Source organism: Polypterus senegalus, chromosome 3, assembly GCF_016835505.1.
Source record: "Polypterus senegalus isolate Bchr_013 chromosome 3, ASM1683550v1, whole genome shotgun sequence".
Lineage (NCBI taxonomy): Eukaryota > Metazoa > Chordata > Cladistia > Polypteriformes > Polypteridae > Polypterus > Polypterus senegalus.
This window is the reverse complement of record NC_053156.1, coordinates 179,030,222-179,053,928: the sequence shown is the minus strand read 5'-3', so window position 1 is coordinate 179,053,928 and position 23,707 is coordinate 179,030,222. Positions and strand designations below refer to the sequence as shown.

Sequence of the window (23,707 nt, the reverse complement as noted above, 5' to 3'; positions counted from 1 at the left end):
GTGACAGCCAATTTTAGATTGTGACCGAAGCAGCATAGCCACGGCCAATGCTGGGACCTGATTGCGGCATGAATGTTGGCAGTGTTGTCAGTGGTTATGGCTGAAAGTTTTTTCTTGTCAAGTTGCCATTCCTGAAGTGCAGCCCTGAGTGCAGCAGCAAGATTGTCCGCTGTATGACTCTCAGGAAAATACGTAGTTTGGAGGCATTTGGATTCAAGATTCCAGTAAGGTGTAATAGTATGGACAGTCAGAGACATATATTGGTGTCATGTAAACTGACGACCACATGTCAGTTGTTAAGGAATAACTGTCTGCCACTGACAGCAGCACTTGATCATTGTCTCTAACTTTACTATATACTGTAAATGTGGGACGGCTGTTTGTGAGAAATATTTCCGTCCAGGCAGCTTGTACTGGGCTTCTAGGACCTTTACCATGTCCGTAAAGGACTTTTTTTCCACTGTGTGGAAAGAGACCATTTCCTTCACCAAGTATTTTGTCACTGCATCAGTACAGGTTTTCCAACGAACACTGTCCCTTTTATACTTTGTTGCTTTCCCGAAGGCCCCCATTATCACCGGCTGCGTACTGGCGGTGGACCTAGATGTTGATGGTCCTGCATCGAGAGGCGTTGAAACTGTTGCACTGAGTGAACTCGGGTCCATCCTCACAGCAGTGAGTGGATGGTAGTTTCGTATATGCGACCTTAGGTTCGAGGTATTTCCATCTCTCGCGGTCACCTTTTTGTTGCACAATTTGCAAATTGCCTCGTCACGCATACACATTTTTAGGCATTAAATAAATTGTATTTAATCTTTGTCTCTTATATAAGTGCATTGTTTTTATGACGGTATAACGGTATTGAAACTGATACCGTTGCTATTTTTAGATCCCGCGGGATACCATATTACCGTATTACCACCCAAGCCTAATAAACACACACACACACACATATATATATATATATATATATATATATATATATATATATATATATATATATATATATATATATATATATATATATATATATATATATATATATATATATATATATACTAATAAAAGGCAAAGCCCTCACTCACTCATCACTAATTCTCCAACTTCCCGTGTGGGTGGAAGGCTGAAATTTGGCAGGTTCATTCCTTACAGCTTCCTTACAAAAGTTGGGCAGGTTTTATATCGAAATTCTACGCGTAATGGTCATAACTGAAGCAGTTTTCTCCATTTACTGTAATGGAGATGAGCTTCAACGCCGTCGGGGCGGAGTTTCGTGTGACATCATCACGCCTCCCACGTAATCACGCAGTACATAGAAAACCAGGAAGACCTCAAAAAGCGCTGAAGAAAACATGCATTATATAATTGAGAAGGCAGCGAAACAATAAGAAGTGAGCGAAAGTGACATATACAACCATATTCATGAGTTCTGCTACTGAAACAAAGCATGATGTAAACCTACACTTTAAATTAAGTTCATAGACAGGCTGCGCTGGCGCTTGTAATTTAGTGCCTGCCCATATAAGGCCGTCCGTCAGCGGCAATCCAATAGCAAACTGCCACGGGTAAATATTCACGGGTGAAGGACTGTGCTTATGGAGAGGAAGATGAGATGGTCAGGGTGGTGTTTGACACAAACTCAGCTTAAACTGCGAGAGAAAGTTTTAAGTGCCAGGACTAAGGTAACATTAAATACAGCCATGGACATAGCACGAGATGGCACCAGCACAGCTGGGAACCTTCGATGCATGTACACCGAGTGGCTCACGTGAACTGACGCAGTGCACAGATAAAAAGCAACAGTTCCAAAGAGCGCTGAACAAAAACCGAATTACACAATTGAAAAGGCAGCAAAAATATGAAGCGTCTGATAAGCATATTCATAAATGCAGCTACTGTGGAAACAAAGCACACGGTGGAAAAAGTCAATGTCCCGCTAAAGGAAGACAGTGTAAAAAAAACCCGTGCATGCAGTGTGTCAGGTCTCAGATAAAGAAGAAGACGAGCTGTTTATTGATGCAGTAAGAAACGAATCGATGAATGAAACCTGTCATCTTTACAACGATTGACAAACACGGAATGTAACTTGAACACAACACATCCTACAAATACGAACCTGATTGAAAGAAATAATGATAATCAAATCCTTGATGACAGCAACACTCAGTAACACTCACAAAACAAATACTGTATATTGACAGTCATGTTACGCTATTTTTAAAATGTTCCCTTTTCTTTTTCTACCTTTTTTAACACACTACTTCTCCGCTGCGATACGCGGGTATATATATATATATGTATATATATATCCCGCTCTACATACTCGAATAATGGATACTTTATTCGCCATCAATGATTGTTTTGGTAAAGCCATACTCAGTGTATTCATTAGATGAACGGTAAAAAAGTAAGAGCGAGGGAGGATGACTCATTGAGGCATGCAGGCTGTAGTCTTGCCAACTCTATCTGAATTGCGATCACATTTGAAAAATATATCTTTTCAAGTTCTATTTAGTCCATATGTGTCAAACTCAAGGGCAAGGGCGGGCCACATCCGCCCGGCGTAATTATATCCGCCCGAGATCATTTTATATACTGTATTATTGTTATTAAAGCCCGGTATATGAAGCGCTGGTAACACAATAAACTACAGATCCCATAATGCAGCGCTTCAGCTGCCTTGCATCAGGGTAACCTGAATGCAATTCAGAAGATACAGAAAACAGCATAATTAAATAAGAATCTGACACTTCAGCGGACGTTTTAACCCGTGCACAATCACAAAGTGATTTCAAGTGAAGCTGCTTTTATGGGAGACACAAATGCACCAGTTCACCTTGCCCCACTTTCCCTGTTGCCAAGTACTGTTAAACCAAGTCGTCACTACGGTGTTCCCAAATCGCGACTTTGCTGATAAACTGAGCGCACTGCGCACTGAGTTTGCACGGCGCTTTGGTGACTTTGATGAACAAAAAAAGTCCGTCTACATGCGGCTCGAACCTTGTGCATGTTTGGTAGCACATATCTGTGTGAGAAGCTCTTCTCAGTGATAAAGACTAACAAAACAGCACACAGGAGTCGCCTCACTGATGAGCACCTGCAATCCATCCTGAGAATCTCCACAACACAGAACCTCACACCAAACAGAAACGAACTTGTGGCCAAAAAGATGCCAGGCGCCCAGCTCTAAAATGACATATGAGCAAAGACAACTGAATGATTTGATTTGTTATTGCACGTAAGAGCGGAGTCAACCGTTTTAACAAACAGCGTATTGCACTGATACGAAATAGCTGTGTGTGTATATATGTAGATATGTATGTATATGTATATATATGTTTATATATGTGTGTGTGTATATATGTATATATATATGTATTTGTGTGTATATATGTGTGTGTATGTACAGTATGTATATGTGTGTGTATATATGTAGATATATATGTATGTATATAAGTGTATATGTATAGATATGTATATATATATATGTTTATGTGTGTGTGTATATATATATATATATATATATATATATATATATACAACAACACTCATCACTCACAACAGTGACAAAACAATTACATTGACAATCAGGTTACGTTATTTTCAAAATGTTTCCTTTTCTTTTCATTGCTTCTTTAACACACTACTTCTCACTTAGTATATATATATATATATATATAGGCTTGGTATTTTTATATATATATATATATATATATATATATATATATATATATATATATATATATATATATATATATATATATATATATATATATATATATATACATATATATATACATATATATATATATATATATACACACATATATATACACATATATATATATACACACACATATATATATATATATATATATATACATATATATATATATGTGTATATATATATATATATTTGTGTATGTATATGTATATATATATATATATATACATTTACACACAAACTATGGGGTGCCAAATAGGCAAATAAATTGATTTTGTGAATATATAAAATCATCGCTGGAATATATAAAGTCAAAACTTGAATATAGAAAGTCATCGCTGGAACATATAAAGTCAAAAGTTGAATATATAAAGTCAGCATCGGAATTTATAAAGTCATTCCTGATTATATAAAGTCAGCATCGGAGTATATAAACTCATTCCTGAATGTATAAAGTCGAAATCTATTGATTGAAACGACTCTGAACTGAACTAAGTGAACAAAAACGTATTCAGAAAAATAAATTAAGAAAACACCGTTTGGTTAATGTTTTGAAAATGATGCATGTGCCCTGCCCAGGATTGGTTCCTGCCTTGTGCCCAGTGTTGGGTGGGATTGGCTCCAGCAGTTCCCCGTGACCCTGTGTTCGGATTCAACAGGTTGGGAAATGGATGGATATTCCAGTGCTTACTTTATATATTGAAGTTTTGACTTTATATATTGCAGCGCTTATTTTATATATTCCGACGCTGACTTTATATTTTCAAGATTTGACTTTATATATTCCAGCGCTGACTTTATATATTTATGTTTTGACTTAATATATTCTAGCGCTTACTTTATAAATTCCGAAATATCCCAACGCTGTCTTTATATATTCAGGTTTTGACTTTATATATTTGGGAATGACTTTATATATTCAAGTTTTGTCTTGATATATTCCAGCGCTTACTTTATATATTCAAGTTTTGACTTTATATATACCGACGCTGACTTTATATATTCAAGTTTTGACTTTATTTATTCTGACAGTGACTTTATATATTCGCGAATGACTTTATATATACAAGTTTTGACTTTATATAGTTAAATGTAGTCATCATTGCATAACTTTTTCTTTACCATAGAAATTTAAAGACTAAATTCAACTTCCATTCCTAACAAAGATATTTCTGGCTACTAAATAGAACCTACTTATATCCAAATTCGAGCTATTGAGCTGTCGCCTGCCTGCCTGAATAAGTCACCCTTGCTTCGCTCTTACTTTTTTACCGTTCATTTAATCATGGCTAGTGGCGGAAAAATTATAAAATGGAGGGAGGATTACACTGTGTATGGCTTTACCAAAACAATTATTGATGGCGAATTGATTATTCATAAAGCTTCAATTGGTGATCTGTTTTTCTGTGTTAACCTCATATTTTTTCATACTTCTTCTCAAACCAAAGGGGTGCGAGGGTAAAATGAATCGGGAAGCGCTGATCAATGTTATCAGTGTACCAGGAAATCATGCATTGAGAGAAGTTCCCCTTTGCTTGGAATACAAAGTGTGATTAAATGCGTGAAGTTTTTAACGCGTTATGGAGCACATGCATCGAAGCTTCTCAGCTGTGCTTGTGCTAAGAAAAGGAAACATTTAAAAAATAACGTAACACGATTGTTAATGTAACCTTTTGTAAGTAGTGCCTGGAGGATTCAGTGTGGAGAAACTCTAGACAGCGTGTGTATTAACTTGTGGATTTTTCTGTGAGTATTTGGTGGCAGCGTCCCAAAGTCGCTTCCGTAACACTGCGTGCATTAGCTGCGGAGCTCAGCTCAGTGCGAAATAAAGTGAATGGGAGGGGAGATGATGACGTGACTCCCCCACCCGCCTTAACTGTCAATCCCACACAAACACAGTCTCTCGGAATTTGCATAAGCACAGCCAATGCGTGCAATTTTAACTTAGTTACAAAGTGATCAAAATTTTTGTTTATATCCTGCATCCTCTCATTAAACTTGTATCCCGCATTACCCGTGGGCATGACAAACGCCAGCGGCAGCCTGTCTATGAACTTAATTTAAAGTCTAGGTTTACACCTTGCTTTATATGTATATATGTATGTAGTGTGTAATATCCTTTCTCTTTTTCCTTATTGTAAATTTAAAAATACACATTTTAATCATTTATATTCAACATTAGTATTCACTATTTAAATTTACAGTATAAAAATACTAAACATTTTTTTGCAGTGCTATTTGTATATCATTACCATTTATTTTTCTTTTGTAGCCGACCATCAGATTACTGTTCATGTGGATGAAAGTGGATGGGCATGGTTGGTCTCTGGAGAGAAACTTATTATTTGGAGGATTTTACAGACCACAATGGCCAAGGTACTTGATTGCATTTCATCTTGCATATTGAACACCAGACTGTTTGTAACCTTTTGCCCCTGGAGTAGTTAAATTTTATATTTGCACAGTTGTTTTCTTTACGTGTTTCAAAAACATCTGCATACAAGAGATAACCTAAGTTAAACAGAAGTTTGCAGCTGCTTATGTTTTAGAAAACTGATGTTCTATTTTCACTAAGCACATTTTTAAAGCAGAAATGTTTACAGGGCAATTTCCACAATATGGCACCGATCAGGGGAGCCATGATTGTTTGTTTGCAGCTTATTTGCTTTGTGTTTTTGCCTGTTATCCTTGCTTTATGTAATAAAATGAGGATTGCTTACAGTTGAGATCAGCTAGTGACTGTTGTGTGTGGACTTTACAAAGCTTCATGTGAACAAGTACTCTTACTCATGGGATCACTACTTGTTAACCATCTGATGGTAAACTCTTGGTCCTGTAATGTTCCTCCTGAATCATTGTGGGGTGAAGCGCATAGAGTCTCTCGTGTGCTATGGGTGCCAAGTGTTTTGAACACCTCTTCCTGGTCTGTTATTATCCAATATCCGACCACTGCAGAACAAGATCATAAAGTTAATCTTCTCGCAAGTAAGGATTATTTTCTTGTTACTGAATATTGCTTTGTGTAAATGTGGCTTAGCGTACCATATCCCTGACTCTTCATTTGAACTGCAAGGGTTCTTGCTTTATAGACCCCCCCCAGCAATGCAGATCTTTGCAATAAGTTGAAAGGTTTTGACATTTACTAATATATTAATAAAAATTGTTGCTATGACATTTCCATATGTTAGAGGCACTGCACTGAAAATCTAGACTTATTTACTACTACTTTTAAATTATTCTATTCACCAAAAGAATTTTCTTCAATAATTTTCATGAAAGTTGGCGTCTTGCCTAAGTTCAACAGAAATGATGCACAGCAACAGTTGGCAGAATACTACTATATTATTTATATATATATATATATATATATATATATACACACACACACACACACACAGTGGTACCTTGGTATACATCCTTAATCCGTTCCAGATCCTTGGACTTATACAAAACAAATTTTTCCCATAAGAAATAATGTGAAAATGATTAATTCGTTCCCATGAAAAAAAAAATCCTATTGTTATTGCCATATTATACATTGATGGGGTTGTATAAAATAATTTAAACACTGCTTAATACTAAAATACATAAATACAAAAGCAATTAAATGAAATAAATGAAAATGACTTGTCCGATAACAATGAGTTTAATTTTACTGCACAACAAAGGAGAGCGTTATAGCTCTTCCAAAGGAGCCTCTACAGGCAAATGTGAAGCACTGCCATTGTTCTTCTTCTGGCAGTCTTCAATCCAAATCCCTAAAGCAGATTCCATCCAGACTAATGCCTTATTACATCCACTTACAACTCGTTTTGCACCCTGGTTAAAAGGACACTGCGGCCGTAGATCTTATATTCCTTTCCTACTTTTTAAATAAAAAGAATCGTAGCCTTCAACAAATCCAAAACGTTTACCTTTTCGGCAATCGTTAACATCTTCCGTTTGCACGTGGGCACGGCCCCTGAAGCAGTAGCAGATTGTTTTGGAGCCATAATGAAGGTCTTGACTATGCACAAAGATGAGCACAAAAGTTAACTCTTTACACAGCGAAACACGTTGATGCTGAATGAGTGAGACAAGACTTCCTGGTTAACACTGCATTCAGCGCGCAGGAACTTAACTGTGTGCTCTGATTGGTTAGCTTCTCAGTCATCCACCAATAGCGTCCCTTGTATGAAATCAACTGGGCCAACCAACTGAGGAAGCATGTACAGGAAGTAAAAAACACATTGCCTGCAGAACCCGCGAAGCAGCGAAAAATCTGCGTTATATATTTAGTTATGCTTTCATATAAAATCCGCGATAGAGTGAAGCTGCGAAAGTCGAAGCGCAATATAGTGAGGGATTACTGTACAGGTTAAAACTTTTTTATTTTATTTTTTTTTTTTTGAAGGCGCGCGCCCGGTATACCACACGTGTTGTTCTAGCACACGAAGTCATTATTCAAACAAAGGTCGTATACCAAGCAAAATATTTAAGCCTCTAAACAGAACGTATACAAAGTTGGACTTATTCCAAAGCAGACGTATACCGAGGTACCACTGTATATATAGCTGCTTGCTGTTGCAGACCTGTATGTCCCTGTATCATAAATTTTTTTGAAAAGGATCACTCTCGTCATTACCTGTTCTAGAAACTCTTCTCTGGTAAACACTTTAGGTCAATTACAACCAATACATAAACACCTAAACAGTATCTTTCCCAGAGCCATAGAACCTTGCAAACCAGTAATGTAGCCAGCCTCCTTACATATTTGTGTGCTCTTTCATATGTGAAGGGTGGGTGTGAATATATGTCTGTGCATATGCATTCACATTCACACTTTCATTTGTACATCTGCATTAATCTTTTTATCTTTAACAAAAGAAATGTAACCAGTTGTATCTCAAATGTTACAAGTCGGCTTGGATAAAATTGTCAGTCCGTCAAATAATAAGTAATAATAATATTAAGTCACTAGACTTGCTTACTCTTGAACATGTTATTTGATCAGTTCCTGCTTTACTAAATAATACACCTTTAGTTGATTGTCATTGCTTAGCACGATTTTATAAGATATTGTATTCTTTTGAATTGAAACATGTAATTGTTAGGAAAAATGTGAAATTTTGATGTATGTAGTATTATCATTACGTGTTTAGGATTTTCACTTGTTTAAGTCTTTCACTCAACATTTTCAATTTGTGCTCTTTGTCAGTTGAATGTGGTACCTTTGCTAAAGTACTGCCATGCTAGTATTTTATTTAAATTTAAACCTTTAGAAATAAAATTCTCTGTTATGTGTTATCTGAAAAAATATATCTGCACAGAAGTAACAGCTGATGAAAGTGTCCTGAATAAAAAAACAAATTAATAAAGAGTTGAAATTTAAAATATTCTCCCCTGTGGCCAAGGACTTACTTCTTGCATGGTGTTCTCACCATGTCTTTGTGGTATTTGTAGCATTTCTCATATCTCAAGATCAGTACTGTTTGGGTTTCTAGTTTTAAATTTTTCTCCTGTGCTGACTTGTGATGGACTTGTGGGTTATCCAAGTTAGATTCTTGTCTCAAACCCAGAACTGCCAGGAGAGTGTCTAGAAACAAAAGACCCTATATTGGAGTAAGAGATTAAAAATGAAGGAAAAAGTTGTAAAGCAAATGTCCAAATGGCCAGGTTTAGGTAGGTTTTATTATTCCAGAAGGAAATTTGATAGCAGCAGAAAAGTACAAAAACAGAAAACATTGTTACAGAGATCCAATCAATCAGTCAGTCAGTCATGGCTGTCTGTTGACCAGATGATGATGCGGTCTACAGTGGTGTGAAAAAGTATTTGCCCCCTTCCTGATTTCTTATTCTTTTGCATGTTTGTCACACAGAATGTTTCTGATCATCAAACACATTTAACCATTAGTCAAATATAACACAAGTAAACACAAAATGCAGTTTTTAAATGATGTTTTTTATTATTTGGGGAGAAAAAACATCCAAACCTACATGGTCCTGTGTGAAAAAGTAATTGCCCCTAGTTAAAAAATAACCTAACTGTGGTGTATCACACCTGAGTTCAATTTCCGTAGCCACCCCCAGGCCTGATTACTGCCACACCTGTTTCAATCAAGAAATCACTTAAATAGGAGCTGTCTGACACAGAAGTAGACCAAAAGCATGACATGGTGAACCTTCCCAGGAGTGGCCGGCCGACCAAAATTACCCCAAGAGCGCAGAGACGACTCATCCAAGAGGTCACAAAGACCCCAGGACAACGTCTAAAGAACTGCAGGCCTCACTTGCCTCAATTAAGGTCAGTGTTCACGACTCCACCATAAGAAAGAGACTGGGCAAAACCGGCCTGCATGGCAGATTTCCAAGACGCAAACTACTGTTAAGCAAAAAGAACATTAGGGCTCGTCTCAATTTTGCTAAGAAACCTCTCAATGATTGCCAAGACTTTTGGGAAAATACCTTGTGGACTGATGAGACAAAAGTTGAACTTTTTGGAAGGCAAATGTCCCGTTACATCTGGCGTAAAAGGAACACAGCATTTCAGAAAAAGAACATCATACCAACAGTAAAATATGGTGGTGGTAGTGTGATGGTCTGGGGTTGTTTTGCTGCTTCAGGACCTGGAAGGCTTGCTGTGATAGATGGAGCCATGAATTCTACTGTCTACCAAAAAATCCTGAAGGAGAATGTCCGGCCATCTGTTCGTCAACTCAAGCTGAAGCGATCTTGGGTGCTGCAACAGGGCAATGACCCAAAACACACTAGCAAATCCACCTCTGAATGGCTGAAGAAAAACAAAATGAAGACTTTGGAGTGGCCTAGTCAAAGTCCTGACCTAAATCCAATTGAGATGCTATGGCATGACCTTAAAAAGGTGGTTCATGCTAGAAAACCCTCAAATAAAGCTGAATTACAACAATTCTGCAAAGATGAGTGGGCCAAAATTCCTCCAGAGCGCTGTAAAAGACTCATTGCAAGTTATCGCAAACGCTTGATTGCAGTTATTGCTGCTAAGGGTGGCCCAACCAATTATTAGGGTCAGGGGGCAATTACTTTTTCACACAGGGCCATGTAGGTTTGGATTTTTTTTCTCCCTAAATAATAACAACCATCATTTAAAAACTGCATTTTGTGTTTACTTGTGTTATATTTGACTAATGGTTAAATGTGTTGTTTGATCAGAAACATTTTGTGTGACAAACATGCAAAAGAATAAGAAATCAGGAAGGGGGCAAATACTTTTTCACACCACTGTATATGTTTGTCCATCTCCGTCACATCCCCTCCTGTGTGTGCGCTGGTGGGAGAACAGGCCAAATCAGAAAAGGCATACCTGGGGGCATGATGGGCAAAGGAATTGCCCCAGTAGGCTCAGTGGGTTGGTTTTGATGGTGATGTCTTGCCATTCTCTTCGTTTCTTGTTGATGTGTCCATTGTTGTTCAAAGTGATGGACTCCTTCATTTATTGTCTGTCTCCAAAGTGCATGGTCCTCAGCAAGCGTCTCAAGCTGCATATGTGGAATGGAGCAGGCTTTGAGAAGAAGTTGTCAAGGATGAGGAGGATAGATGGAAGGAAGTGATTACGCAAATGAGTTATCGGTTGTAGTGAGGGTGCGCAGTTAGGGCCTTATGGAATACGTTTTATTTTTCACAAATTCTCTTTTATTTTTTTTATTTTTTTTCATTTTTTTCACTGTTTTTCCTTGATTTGGATGTTTTGGTTTTTTTTTTAAACTAAGATGTATTTCTAACAAAACATTAATGAAATGGCAGTTTACATTCCTTTTATTTGAACAGCACACTAGCACAACTGAATCTTATTTTGCAGTTCTATCCATCAGGTAGGAGCCCAGATCCTTCATAATGCTGTATGCTGAGACTGCAGTAGGAAAGTGAGTGCCCTCCAGAATTGTAAGAGCTGTTAGTAGTTTGATGCATCCTTCTGAGATGAAGGTTAACATCACTTTTAGGATCTAGGATATTTTTTACAGCCTTAGTTGATGTGTTTGTGGCCAAAAATAACTTTTTGTACAGCTTAATGTATTAAATTACCCTACTGATTCGAACCAGCTTCTCCACCTGGTGTTTCCTGCCTCATGGGTTCCTGGCAGGCTTCTTGAAGAAGGCAGACTTTACCCACATCACCAGTGATGCAGCCTCACTAAAGTATTTATAGTGCTGTCAGGTCTCTCCCACCTAACTAATGACATGACATAAGCAGGTTGAATGTACACTGTTAGGCATGACCCCTTTTAAAACTTCCTGGTATGCTTTCAGACAGTATGATACATTGTCTGTAACTACTGCTAAAATGTCATTAAGATTCATCTTGTTGTTGTGAAGGAACTGAAGTGCTGCCTGTGAAAAGGTGGAAAAATTGCAGTTCTCCATAAAGAGAACATCTGCGGAAAAGTACTGTTCTTCAGTACCTGTAATTATAATTATGTAAATTATTTGTGATGATTCTTGAACCTAAAATGTTTACTGATTGAAAATATGCATTAGTACATCTGTAGCTTCATCTACTGAATATCTTAATTAGGAATGCACAATAATATCAGATTTATATCTGTATAGGCAGATAATGGGTTAAAATATTTTTATCGGCATCGGACGGATGACTAAATTTGACCGATAATTCGAAATGATATTGATGACGCTTGCACTGTGTTCCGGATGTGCCAGACATTTAGGCGACGCTGGGCTACTGTGCAATAATGTCTGCAGTGTGGAAATTTTTCAAAATGAGTGAGAGTGACATAAAATATGCCATTTGCAACACTTGTTCGACTAATGTTTTGCGCGGAGGGACCAAATACACAGAATTCCTCAGAGCAAAAGAGGAGAATCCTGCACCACCACACCTTAAAATCAAAAACTGCAGTTGCTCGACGTGTTGATCATTTACTTGAAAAATCAAAGAAATTTTATAAAGATAACCCTAAAGCTCAAACAATTACTGCAATGGTGATGGAATTTATTGCTCTGGACGATCAGCCATTTTCTGTTGTAGAAGAGAGGGGATTTCGAAGGCTGCTTGAGCATCTCGAGCCCCGTTACCAGATACCCAGTCGCCATTATTTTTCTGACATAGTGCTTCCAGAGTTACATAAGATTGTGGAAATTCATGTGCACAAACTCCTTGCTGAAGATGTCAAAGCCATAAGCTTTACCACTGATATATGGACATATGATACAAGTGCAATTTGTATGCTTAGTTTAACTGCTCAGTGGATCGACCGCAAGTTTGAATTGCAGAAAGCAATCTTGCACGCCCAAGAATGCTCTGGATCACACACGGGTGTTGCACTCTGTGGCGTTTAAAAGAATGTTTGAAACATGGAAATGACCTAAAGAGGATGTTCATGTGGTATTACTAGACAACGCACGCAACGTTGCAAAGGCTATGGACGAATGCGGGATCCCGAGTTTGCCATGTATATTATTCATACTTTACAGTTTGCCGTGAACAACGGCGCACTATCCCAGCGCAGATACAATAGCGATCGGCAGAAAAATAGTCGGTCACTTGAAGCATTCACAATTACCCAACTTGCGTCTCAAAAACTATAGAAACTGAACTTGGTATGCAGCCGAAAATGTTTTGACTAGATGGAACAGCACATTCTATATGCTGCAAAGCTTGCTGGAGCAGAAAAGAGCCATTGGGGCTTATGCCTCAGATTTTGAGTTACCTGCAACTGTAACACCTAATCAGTGAGGTTTTATCGAGAACATAATCACACTCCTTGAAGCCTTGGCTTCTAACGTTATTCCCTCAGTTAATGCTTTAAAAACGACTGTTGACTAAAAGCGCTCATACTGACTTCGGAGTCAAAACTAGTAAAAGTGTTCTCTTGGAGGCTGTAAACAATCATTTCTTTGAGATGTACACAGAACCCATGTACTGTGTTGCCACTATTGTAGACCCGAGATACAAAAACCTCAATTTCGATGCAGATGTAAAATCACTGGCACTCAAAATGTTGCAAGCTCAGATGGAACTTGCATCGAACGAAATACAGACGAGTTAATCACAGATTGTCCATAACAGAAAAGGGCCAAGATAAATGACGAGGTGGCATGCACGCTCTTCGAAATGTACAAAGAAATTCTTGAAGAGAACGCATTGATACATCAGGTAAACAGCCAGATGACAAGAGGTGAGTAAAAAAAATAATAAAAAAAAAAAGCTCTGTGGAGAACTTTACAACATTGTTTTAAGTAAATAACTACGGCTGTTGGATCGAATATCACTGTTCTAACATAATTTGAATGTATAAAAAATCTTGGAAGGCAAGAAAGAAAACGGCAATCGAATGTAAAAGAGCGGTTGTTGGTTTTACCCCGCACTAACTTTGGCTTCATGTTACTTAAGACATGCTGGACACTGTTGTGGGATTTTACAACTCTGTTTTTGCACATAACTTTTTAGGATCAGCCTATACGTGTTTCTGAATTGTTAACCCATATTATTGTTAGTCATTAGTTAAACGGTCGGCATCTTCTGCGTTAAACACACCCATTTTAAAGATGGCTCAGTCGCTTGATGAAAACTAGCTAACTATAGCCAATGCTGCTTTGCTTCATATTTTTGTTTGGTGCGTGTTAACTAAATAGTTTCGTAAATAAACACACACACTCATTTTACATTTTTTTGTCACTTTGAAAAATGCTGTCTGCTAAAAATTGATTATAATACACAAAATACTTAAAATACCACTACAAAGTAACATTTAATACACCTGTTTCATTTGTAAAACACGTAAAGGGTGACAATGCTTCAGTTAATTTACTGTAATGGGATATAAGGTCCTCTGGCCTCTAGGGAAAAAATGAAAAAAGTGACTGCATTTACTTTGTTTGAGCAATCACTGTCAATTTTGTTTGTTTTTCTTTTTAAAATTGTCGTTAGAAAGTGCCAGTGCAGTGCATGTCTTATTTCTTTTTGTGTTGTTTTTTTTTTTGTGGGAGAGCCAATCACATTCATGGAAGCCACTGTTTTCACTGGAGTTTCTTAAGCAATAATGAGCAACTTGTAAGCAGATCATGATCTACAGTGAAAAGCAAAAATATTAATAATAAAATTATTCAAAAAAACAGGAAATACTATACAGACATGCATTGAATTCAAATGCCATATACTTATTTTTATTGTAAGGATTCTAATCTTAATCTGACAGCCCTTGTAAAAGCCAAAATGCAGATCTATCTTTTAGATATGAAAGATGACACAGAATATAATGCTGTATATGTATGCATGCTACTGGACAGGTGCAGGGATTTCTTTCTGAAGCACCAATCCCGACAAATGAAAATCCACTGAAATACTGGAACAACTGGAGTCGGTTTCCTACCATTGCCAAAGTAGCATGCAAGTTCCTGTCAGCCCCATGTACTAGCATGGACAGCGAGAGATTATTCAGTTTGGCTTCTAATGTGATCAACGAAAAGAGAAACCGAATAACCCCCTTTCATCGTGCTTAAAAAATAGAAAAGAATGATAAGCCTCCAGAAAAAAGTTAATTTCTTTACTGTTGTAACACTTTTCTGTTTTATAAAATTATAGATTGGTTAGTTTTATTCCTTCAAAAAGAAAGAAACAAGTATTATGTAGTATTTAATACAGTACTGCAGACTGTAAAACAAAGGATCAGAAAGCCAGCCAAATGTGGTTGAGCAGAAGCCATTTTAATGATTGTAAATAATCTGCAACAGTTGCTATTCTTAAGTGGTATTGCTTATTTCATTGTACATTTTACCATTTGTTTCAGTTTTCAATTTTTTTCAATTATTGTTGAGTTTGTTGTATTTGTTCCATCAAAAAGAAAGAGAAATGTGTTGTTTAAAGCAACAGCCTGCAAAACTGTTTCCCATATAACCAACAGGTAACCAGCCAAATGTGGCAGATATTTATTTTTAATGACAAAATGTGGTGAACATTTATTTGTATAACAATTTTGCACACTTTGTCTGTAATTCTTGTCCAGACAGATCAAGTCTCATTTTTGTCTGTATCTCATAAATATGTATATCTGCATCGATATTGGCATTGGCAAATAAGTACATAGACATTATCGGATATCGGCATTGGCCCAAAATTGCCATATCGGTGCATCCATACTAAAAATAATTAATTACAAAGCAAAAGCAAACTAATCTGCGAGATGCTAAATCTGGGAATTAAACAGAACAAAAAGAAAAAGAGGCTCGCTTCTAAGGGGTTGTTACATCTGAGGAGAAGCCTGCTCTTCTGCCCATGTTTGTAGGTGCTGAGTTTATAATGGAAGAGTGAAATGTGGACTTTGCATGTCTCGTCACCGCAAGGCAAAGCATTTATTAAATCCAGAAACATCATTGTTAATTTTTAAAAGGGAACCCTATAACAACCAGGGCCGTTCACTAATAACATTTTCTATGGGAAAAACTGTTAATACCGGTTAAATATAGTTTCATCTACAATTAAAACTGCCTACAATAAAGAATTACCATGCAGCCAAATGTTTACTCACCTCTTACTATGTTGAGAACTATGTGGTCTCGGCTATGAAAGGTTTCATCAACAGCAACATAATTTTATTGCTACGAATCTTTCAAAGAATGGCGTCCATATGATGTTCAAAGACACGGGGCAAATGAGTTTGACAAAGACTGCTGTCATTTCTGGCAGCACACCTCCTTGTTTACAATGCTTAATAAAGAAAGGATGCACCTCCGTCATTTTTTCGGTACGTCGAACTCACATGGCCACAAAGATTTCCAGAAACTGCCATCTTGCATCTGATGATTTTGTTTCCTCTGTTATTACCTGAAGGAGAACACTTTTTGATCTTAATTTCTCCTTGTTCTTTAACAAACAGTTAAAGGCACGTCTGAATTTCTATGAAGAATTGCGTATGCATGAAAAATGACAAACTAGAAAATAGTATGTGAATGATGGAACTATATATTATTAAATTATTTATTTCATTAGGAAGATTTGTAACAGTCACTCCTTCAGTCTCTAAATTCCACACATTTCCGTTTTTAAATCTAAAATCTGTTTTTATGAATTAATTCTGTGATTCCATCAGTGTTTTTGGCATCGTGGAAATCATAGGGCCCTACGCAGTCCTTAATCACACTGTTTCACTTTGTGTTGGGAATTCCCGCGGCAAGCCAGGTGCAAGATGACGAGGTATGGCAAGAATTTGCACCACTTTGGATGGACCCTTGATGGTACGGGTTGTGGGTGGTTGAGTCGGTCTTAGTCAGGACCTGACCTCTGACCTTGCTGCTATGGGTTGGTCCTACCAGGAGTACACAACTCACAATGGCATCATTGAATCACGTAAACCACTCTGCCTTGTTAAGGGGAGAGATCCAATAGATAAACAAAAACACAAATAAACAAAAACACAATATTTGACAATCCGTGTTATTGTGTAAACACATACTCAAGATCAGAACAAAAAGGAATAATTACTTTAAACAGTGCACAAAATAATGCAGAATTTAACATTTACCAGTATCCCTACAAGTAACAGAATTTAAAATGGTTATAGGTCTGGGAATAAAAGAGTTCTTAAATCTGTTGCACTTTACCTTTGTAAACCTAAATCTGTAGCATGATGGCAATGGCTGGAATTTTGAGCAAAGAGGATGGCTACTGTCTGACAGAATTGAGTTGTCTTTCTTTCTAAACTGTTTGTAATACATTTCAGTAATAGAGGTCTGCTGTGAATCAATAATTTTACTTCAAATTTTTATAATGTTAAGATGATTTATATTATTTTTGCTGAGGTTGCCAAACCAACAAAGAAAAGTAAATGTAACAATGGATTCTATAAAGGACTTGTATAAAAAAGTGTCATCATGGTTTTGTCCACTTTAAAACAGTCGAGTTTCCGAAGAGAGAAAAGTTGTGACTGCCTTTTTTTTCAAATTTTGCACTGTGATAAGATTAAAGATTAGTTTGTTGTCAATGATTTTTCCCATGTATTTGTATTTCTCTACCATCTCCACGGTCTCCCCTTTTATTAAAGTTGAGATATTGGATGGTGGTGAGCACCTGAAATCTACAGTCCTATCTTTTGTCCTAGAAATATTAAGTCGTAAATTAGCGATCACACCATTGTACAAACTCATTGACAACTGGTCCATGGTTGTCTTCCTTATCTTGTAGGTGACTCACAATGACTGTCTGCAAATTTCAGGATATGTCTATCCTTGTGTAAACTTCTGCAGTTATTTGTATATAGGGTAAACAGCCTTGCGCAGTGCCCACAGTTGTACGTAGACTTCCATGGCAAAGGATGCTCCATGCTTGATCTACAGAACTGTTACTTGAAGTCTCTTAAACTGCATTTTCAAGGGCTACAAAATTTTTTGAGGCTAATGAGTTTTCATTAATTTTTTAGCTTTACTATCTAGTTATGAATGTGGGGTTCTTTTCCCAGTAGTACTGGTTTGAAAGGCAGATATTAATTCTAGATGGGGTGCCAGTTCATAGCAGGGTATGCTTGTATACACATACACACACACACAGCACAGTTTCCTGTACTGATCTAATTTAGAGTTGGCAGTTAGTATTGTATACAGTACTTGTCTGTGGTACTTGGGAGGAGTTTTTTTTAATACCTAGTAAAGCCTCACAGCCCAGAGGAGAACTTTCAAAGTCCATACAGATTGTGTCTGTTAGTATTCAAACACAGGACTCTGTAAATGTAAACCAGCGGAGCTAACTGCTGTTAATATTATTGTAATTGCTATGATTTTTTTTTTTTAACATTTTGCCCAAATTTTATAGTTTAAATTAGTGGCCATAAGTCTCATTTCAGTTTATGCTTATTAAGTAGGCTTATACTTAAAATTTTATGGGTAACTACCAGCATGGCAGCGTTTTATATTTTGGTTGTATGAAAGACAGTTGATGAAGATTTCATAATTGTATATTGCTTTATATTCCCAATACTTTACTTATGCATCTTTATTGTATTTTTTTTTTTAGTCATCGGTCTCCAAAGAAATGCATCTTCCACCTAGCCAGTTTGCATGTTTTGCTGATTTGGTTGCTCTCTCCTTTCAAGATGGCAATGGTGAAAATGCCTCCATACAGGTAATGTCACTTTCTGCTTAAAATTTAGCTTGTTTTAAATTACTTTATTAGGGCAATGTGTAAAATGGCTATTGTTTTCCATTAAAGTCTGCAGACTAGAATACATATTATGAGCGTAATTTGTTAAAAGTAAAAGTTTGTATATTAAACTAAATATGAGTAAATAAGTAACCATCATATAAGCAGTTAAAGATTTAAATATAATTATTTAATTTGTTTAAATATTTAAAAAATACATGTAATCACTGGTATTTAACCATCCGTGACAACATTTTTGTTTTAATCTTTTAACACAAATTGCAAGATTATCAAGTGACATTAAGAAACTGGCGCTCATGTGGACATAATTTTAATCTTACTCTGGTGGTGTTCTGCTATGTTATGTAACTAACCTGGACTTCATCCTGGGATCTTCTTGCTTTGAATTTATATTTTCTAATGACAAATGAACATTAAATGCTGTTCACTCAATTGTTTTATATAACTGACTTGTTTCTAGCCAAATTTATACAATTTGATGCACATGGATAATCTTAGAAAACAGTTTTTTTTTTTGTTTTTTTTTTTATGAAGTGTTCCAAAACTTTTTAGTTACTTAACTTGTGCATTACACTAGTACTCTGGTACTACTCCATTACTCTAGTAGTGGTAGCCAAGAAGACTTTCTCTCCAATCTGCATGAAAAATGGGAGTAAAAGACGTTTATCACAGAACAGAACTCAGTGGTCTACAACCTTTTTGACACGAAGGACCGCTCTACTATAAGCAAATTTTTCCAGGGACTGGTGTTTGTGGTTTATGGGGATTTTTAGGGGTGGGTTTAATACACAATTTACATTACATTTCTATTATTATTCAGTTATAATATCGTAATAGAAATTATACAGCTTACCATAATGCAGAATCAGTGGGAGCCCTGAACTTGTTTTTCTGCAACCAGAAGACAGTGACATGCGAAGTGTGTTGCTTATGTTCAGTCTACTCTGTAATCTCGTTTTGGTTGCTGTCACTGCAGAAAACGCCTCACAAAGATAGGATGTTGGAAATGGAAGCAGCTTCAATAGTTTCTTTCATGTTAATTTGAATCTTCTCCTGCCTACAAGTTATGCTGACGAGAATTTTTCTCAGCATCGTGTTGACGGTGGTCCCAAGAGTGTTTAAAAACCACATATTTTCTTGAATGAGTGCCGCATTAATAGTCCACGTGGACTTCTGTCTAATCTCATCTGTCAACCTGTCCATCACCATTGCAAATAGGAAAGGGCTTGGAGATGATCCCTGATGTAATTCCACCTCCACCTTGAATGCATCCGCCACTCCTACCGCAGACCTCACCACAGTCACACTTCCCTCATACATATCCTGTACAACTCTTACATACTTCTCTTCCACTCCTGACTTCTCCTCTGAACTCCTCTCGTGGCACCCTGTCATATGCTTTCTTCAGGTCAACAAAGACGCAATGCAACTCCTTCTTGGCATGAAACCAAACTGCTGCTCACTAATCATCACCTCACTTCTTAACCTAGCTTCCACTACTCTTTCCCATAACTTCATGCTGTGACTCATTAATTTTATCCCCCTGTAGCTACTACAGTCCTGCACATCCTCCTTATTCTTAAATATTGGCACCAGTACACTTCTTCTCCACTCCTCAGGCATCCTCTCACTTTCCAATATTCCATTAAACAATCTGGTTAAAAACTCCACTGCCATCTCTCCTAAACACCTCCATGCTTCCACAAGTATGTCATCTGGACCAACGGCTTTTCCATTCTTCATCCTCTTCATAGCTGTCCTTACTTCCTTCTTGCTAATCCGTTGCACTTCCTGCTTCACTATCTCCACATCATCCAACCTCGTCTTTCTCTTGTTCTCTTCATTCATCAGCCTTTCTGTCTGCTCAACATACTCTCCTCGCTTGTGAGTACGTTTCCATCTTTATCCTTTATTACTCTAACCTGCTGCACATCTTTCCCAGCTCGGTCCCTCTGTCTAGCCAATCAGCACAGGTCCTTTTCCTCTTAGTGTCCAGCCTCTCATACAACTCAACATGCGTTTTTTCTTTAGCCTTCACCACCTCTCTCTTCACCTTGCGCTTTATCTCCTTGTACTCCTGTCTACTTTCTCCATCTCTCTGACTATCCTGCTACTTCTTTGCCATCCTCTTCCTCTGTATACTCTCCTGTACTTCCCCATTCCACCACCAGGTTTATTTTTCCTCCTTCCTCTGTCCAGATGTCACGCCAGGTACCCTTCTTGATGTCACCCTTAGTACATCTGCTGCGGTTGCCCAGCTGTCTGGTAATTCTTCACTACCACACAGTGCCTGTCTCACCTTCTCCCTAAACTCAACCTTGCAGTCTTCCTTTTTCAACTTCCACCATTTCATCCTTGGCTCTGCCCTCACTCTCTTCCTCTTCTTGATCTCCAACGTCATCCTACAGACAACCACCCTATGCTGCTTAACTACACTTTCCCCTGCCACTACTTTGCAGTCTTCAATCTTCTTTAGATTGACTCTTCTGCATAGGATGTAATGTACCTGTGTTCATCTTCCTACACTCTTGTACATCACCCTATGTTCCTTCCTCTTCTTAAAATACATATTTACAACAGCCATTTCCATCCTTTTGGCAAAATCCATTATCCTCTGACCTTCTTCATTCCTCTCCTTGACACCATACCTACCCATTACCTCCTCATCTCCTCTGTTCCCTTCACCAACATGTCCATTGAAATCCGCTCCAATCACCACTTTCTATCCCTTGGGTACACTATTCATCACTTCAAAAATCTTCTTTCTCATCCAATGCACACCCAACTTGCGGGGCATATGCACTAACAACATTCATCATCACACCACCAATTTCCAGCTTCATACTGTAATCATTACTCTGACACTCTTTTCACCTCCAGAACACTCTTGACATACTGTTCCTTCAGAATAACCCCTACTCCATTTCTCCTCCTATCCACACCATGATAGAACAATTTGAATGAGACAATATTGTTTATATCGAGTCTATGTTGCATTAAAATTATTCTTGTACAGCCGCCAGTTCACCTTTCTCTTCCTTCTCTTTGTGCCATGCACAACTTCATCCTGCCCCATCTCTTTCTCTCTATGAAGACAACTCACCCCTCCCTCATCACTTTACTCTGTAAGTTCTGCAGACAGTGACAGGATGGAGATAGATAAAGACATGAAGGAAGCTATTGAAGAAGAGCTGGTTGGTAAAAAGAAAAACAATTGTAAATTATGTGATGGTTTGGGTTCAACGTGTCTGATGAGCATCAGAATAATGTATTGGGTGCAGAATGGAGAAAACAAGTCCTGACAAAAGCTTAGAGCGCTACTAATCTTTTCCACCATTTACAACAGCGTCATAAAGTGCAGTATGAAGAGTGTGTGAAAATACATGCTGCAGCCCAGAACGTGAAGCCTTCCCAGCCTCCTGCCCTGAAACAAACCTTAAAATTATTTACCCGTGCTGTGCCTTATGAGAGAAAAAGTGAGAAGTGGGACAACAATACTAAAGCAGTGGCTTATCGCTGATTTTTTATTTTTTTTTTTCTTCCCCCATTTTCTCCCAGGTTTTCCAAAAACTTCAGCTTTCTAAAAAGTACACAAAGCAATAGTTTCTCACAATAATCAACATAAAACGTTAGTTGTGCTGTACTGTATATTAGAGATCGGGCAGTGGCAGGCAGCGGCTGGACAAGTTAGCTGGCTATTGATCAGCTGATGCCAGTACCTCACTTTTGTTTCAGATCTCGATCTCCAGATTACTTACACCAAATCATAGTCGAACAAGTCAGAGTCCAATTCAAAAATAATAAAATATACACAAAATGTCATCTGTGGAGTATTTTGCTTTGCACATTCGTTTCACTCTCTCGCTCGATGTCGATGCCATTGTAGACGTTGTTTACTTTATGCTGTTCACACACGCAGGGATTCAACGTCAAGTCAACAGTCTTCCAAGCAAAGAGGGTCTACCTATAACGTAATGGTGAGTTTTATTGACATTTGTAGCTTTTTTTTCGCTCTCTGCCCACCCTAAAAGAGTTAAGTAAAGTAGTTTTATAGAACCCACTTACAGAGCTAAATATGCATATTCACCCCAAGATAATGTATTTGAAATGTTTAAGCTTATACAGATGCTGCTTAAGAAACTGAAACTTTGTTACATAAACTTATTGGAGTATGTGCGTGTGTGTTAGACTGAGGATTGTGGCACTGAATGAGAGCCCTAGCTGAGAAGAGACAGATAAGGAAAGGGCTGCGTGCGCGGTGTACAGCGCATGATTACACTCATCACACATGATGTGCAACGGGTGATGCCTTGGTGCCATGCAACTCCTTGTGGAGCTGTGTGAAGGTTTTTATGGTGGCTGGAGTGACAATTCTGCCACCATCCCACAAGTTTTCCTTACATGCTGGAAGGCCACTTGCAGGGCCAGATGCAGGTTAATGTCATACCTAGGACAAAGCAATTGCGGTTAAGGGTCTTGGGCAAGTACCTAAAGAAGTGTTCTGGCAGTTGCAGGATTCAAACCTGTGACTGCCAGCAAATCCTTGCCACCTGAGCCACCACTGTGTTTAAGAGACAAGGATGCATTTTAAATTCAGAAGTGTTTGAGATTGAAAATGTCTATAAATATGCATCTGTTCCACTCATTTTCTGGTGATTTTTATCAAAATGGTTTAATTTAAACCATTTGTAGGTTACACATTTCACAACACAGTTTATGCACAAAATTTTATGCATCATTAATAAACACAGATGGATGTTAATTTGCCTTTGGGTGATCTGCCTCTTTACATAAAAATGAAATTGATTTTTTATTTTGTGTGTTACAGGACATGGTATGGATGATGCCCGCATCACCCGGGC

The 23,707-nt window shown here is 37.6% G+C and overlaps 1 protein-coding gene across 1 annotated transcript in view; it reads left to right on the top strand.

Moving 5' to 3' along the window:
- Positions 1 to 23,707, top strand: part of nup133 (nucleoporin 133) — a 185,862-nt gene that overhangs the window by 12,622 nt on the left and 149,533 nt on the right. The window contains exons 3-4 of the mRNA XM_039748252.1: positions 5,997 to 6,100; positions 18,699 to 18,806. Of these exons, the coding sequence (XP_039604186.1) occupies positions 5,997 to 6,100; positions 18,699 to 18,806 (212 nt within the window). The remainder of the gene's footprint in view (positions 1 to 5,996; positions 6,101 to 18,698; positions 18,807 to 23,707) is intronic.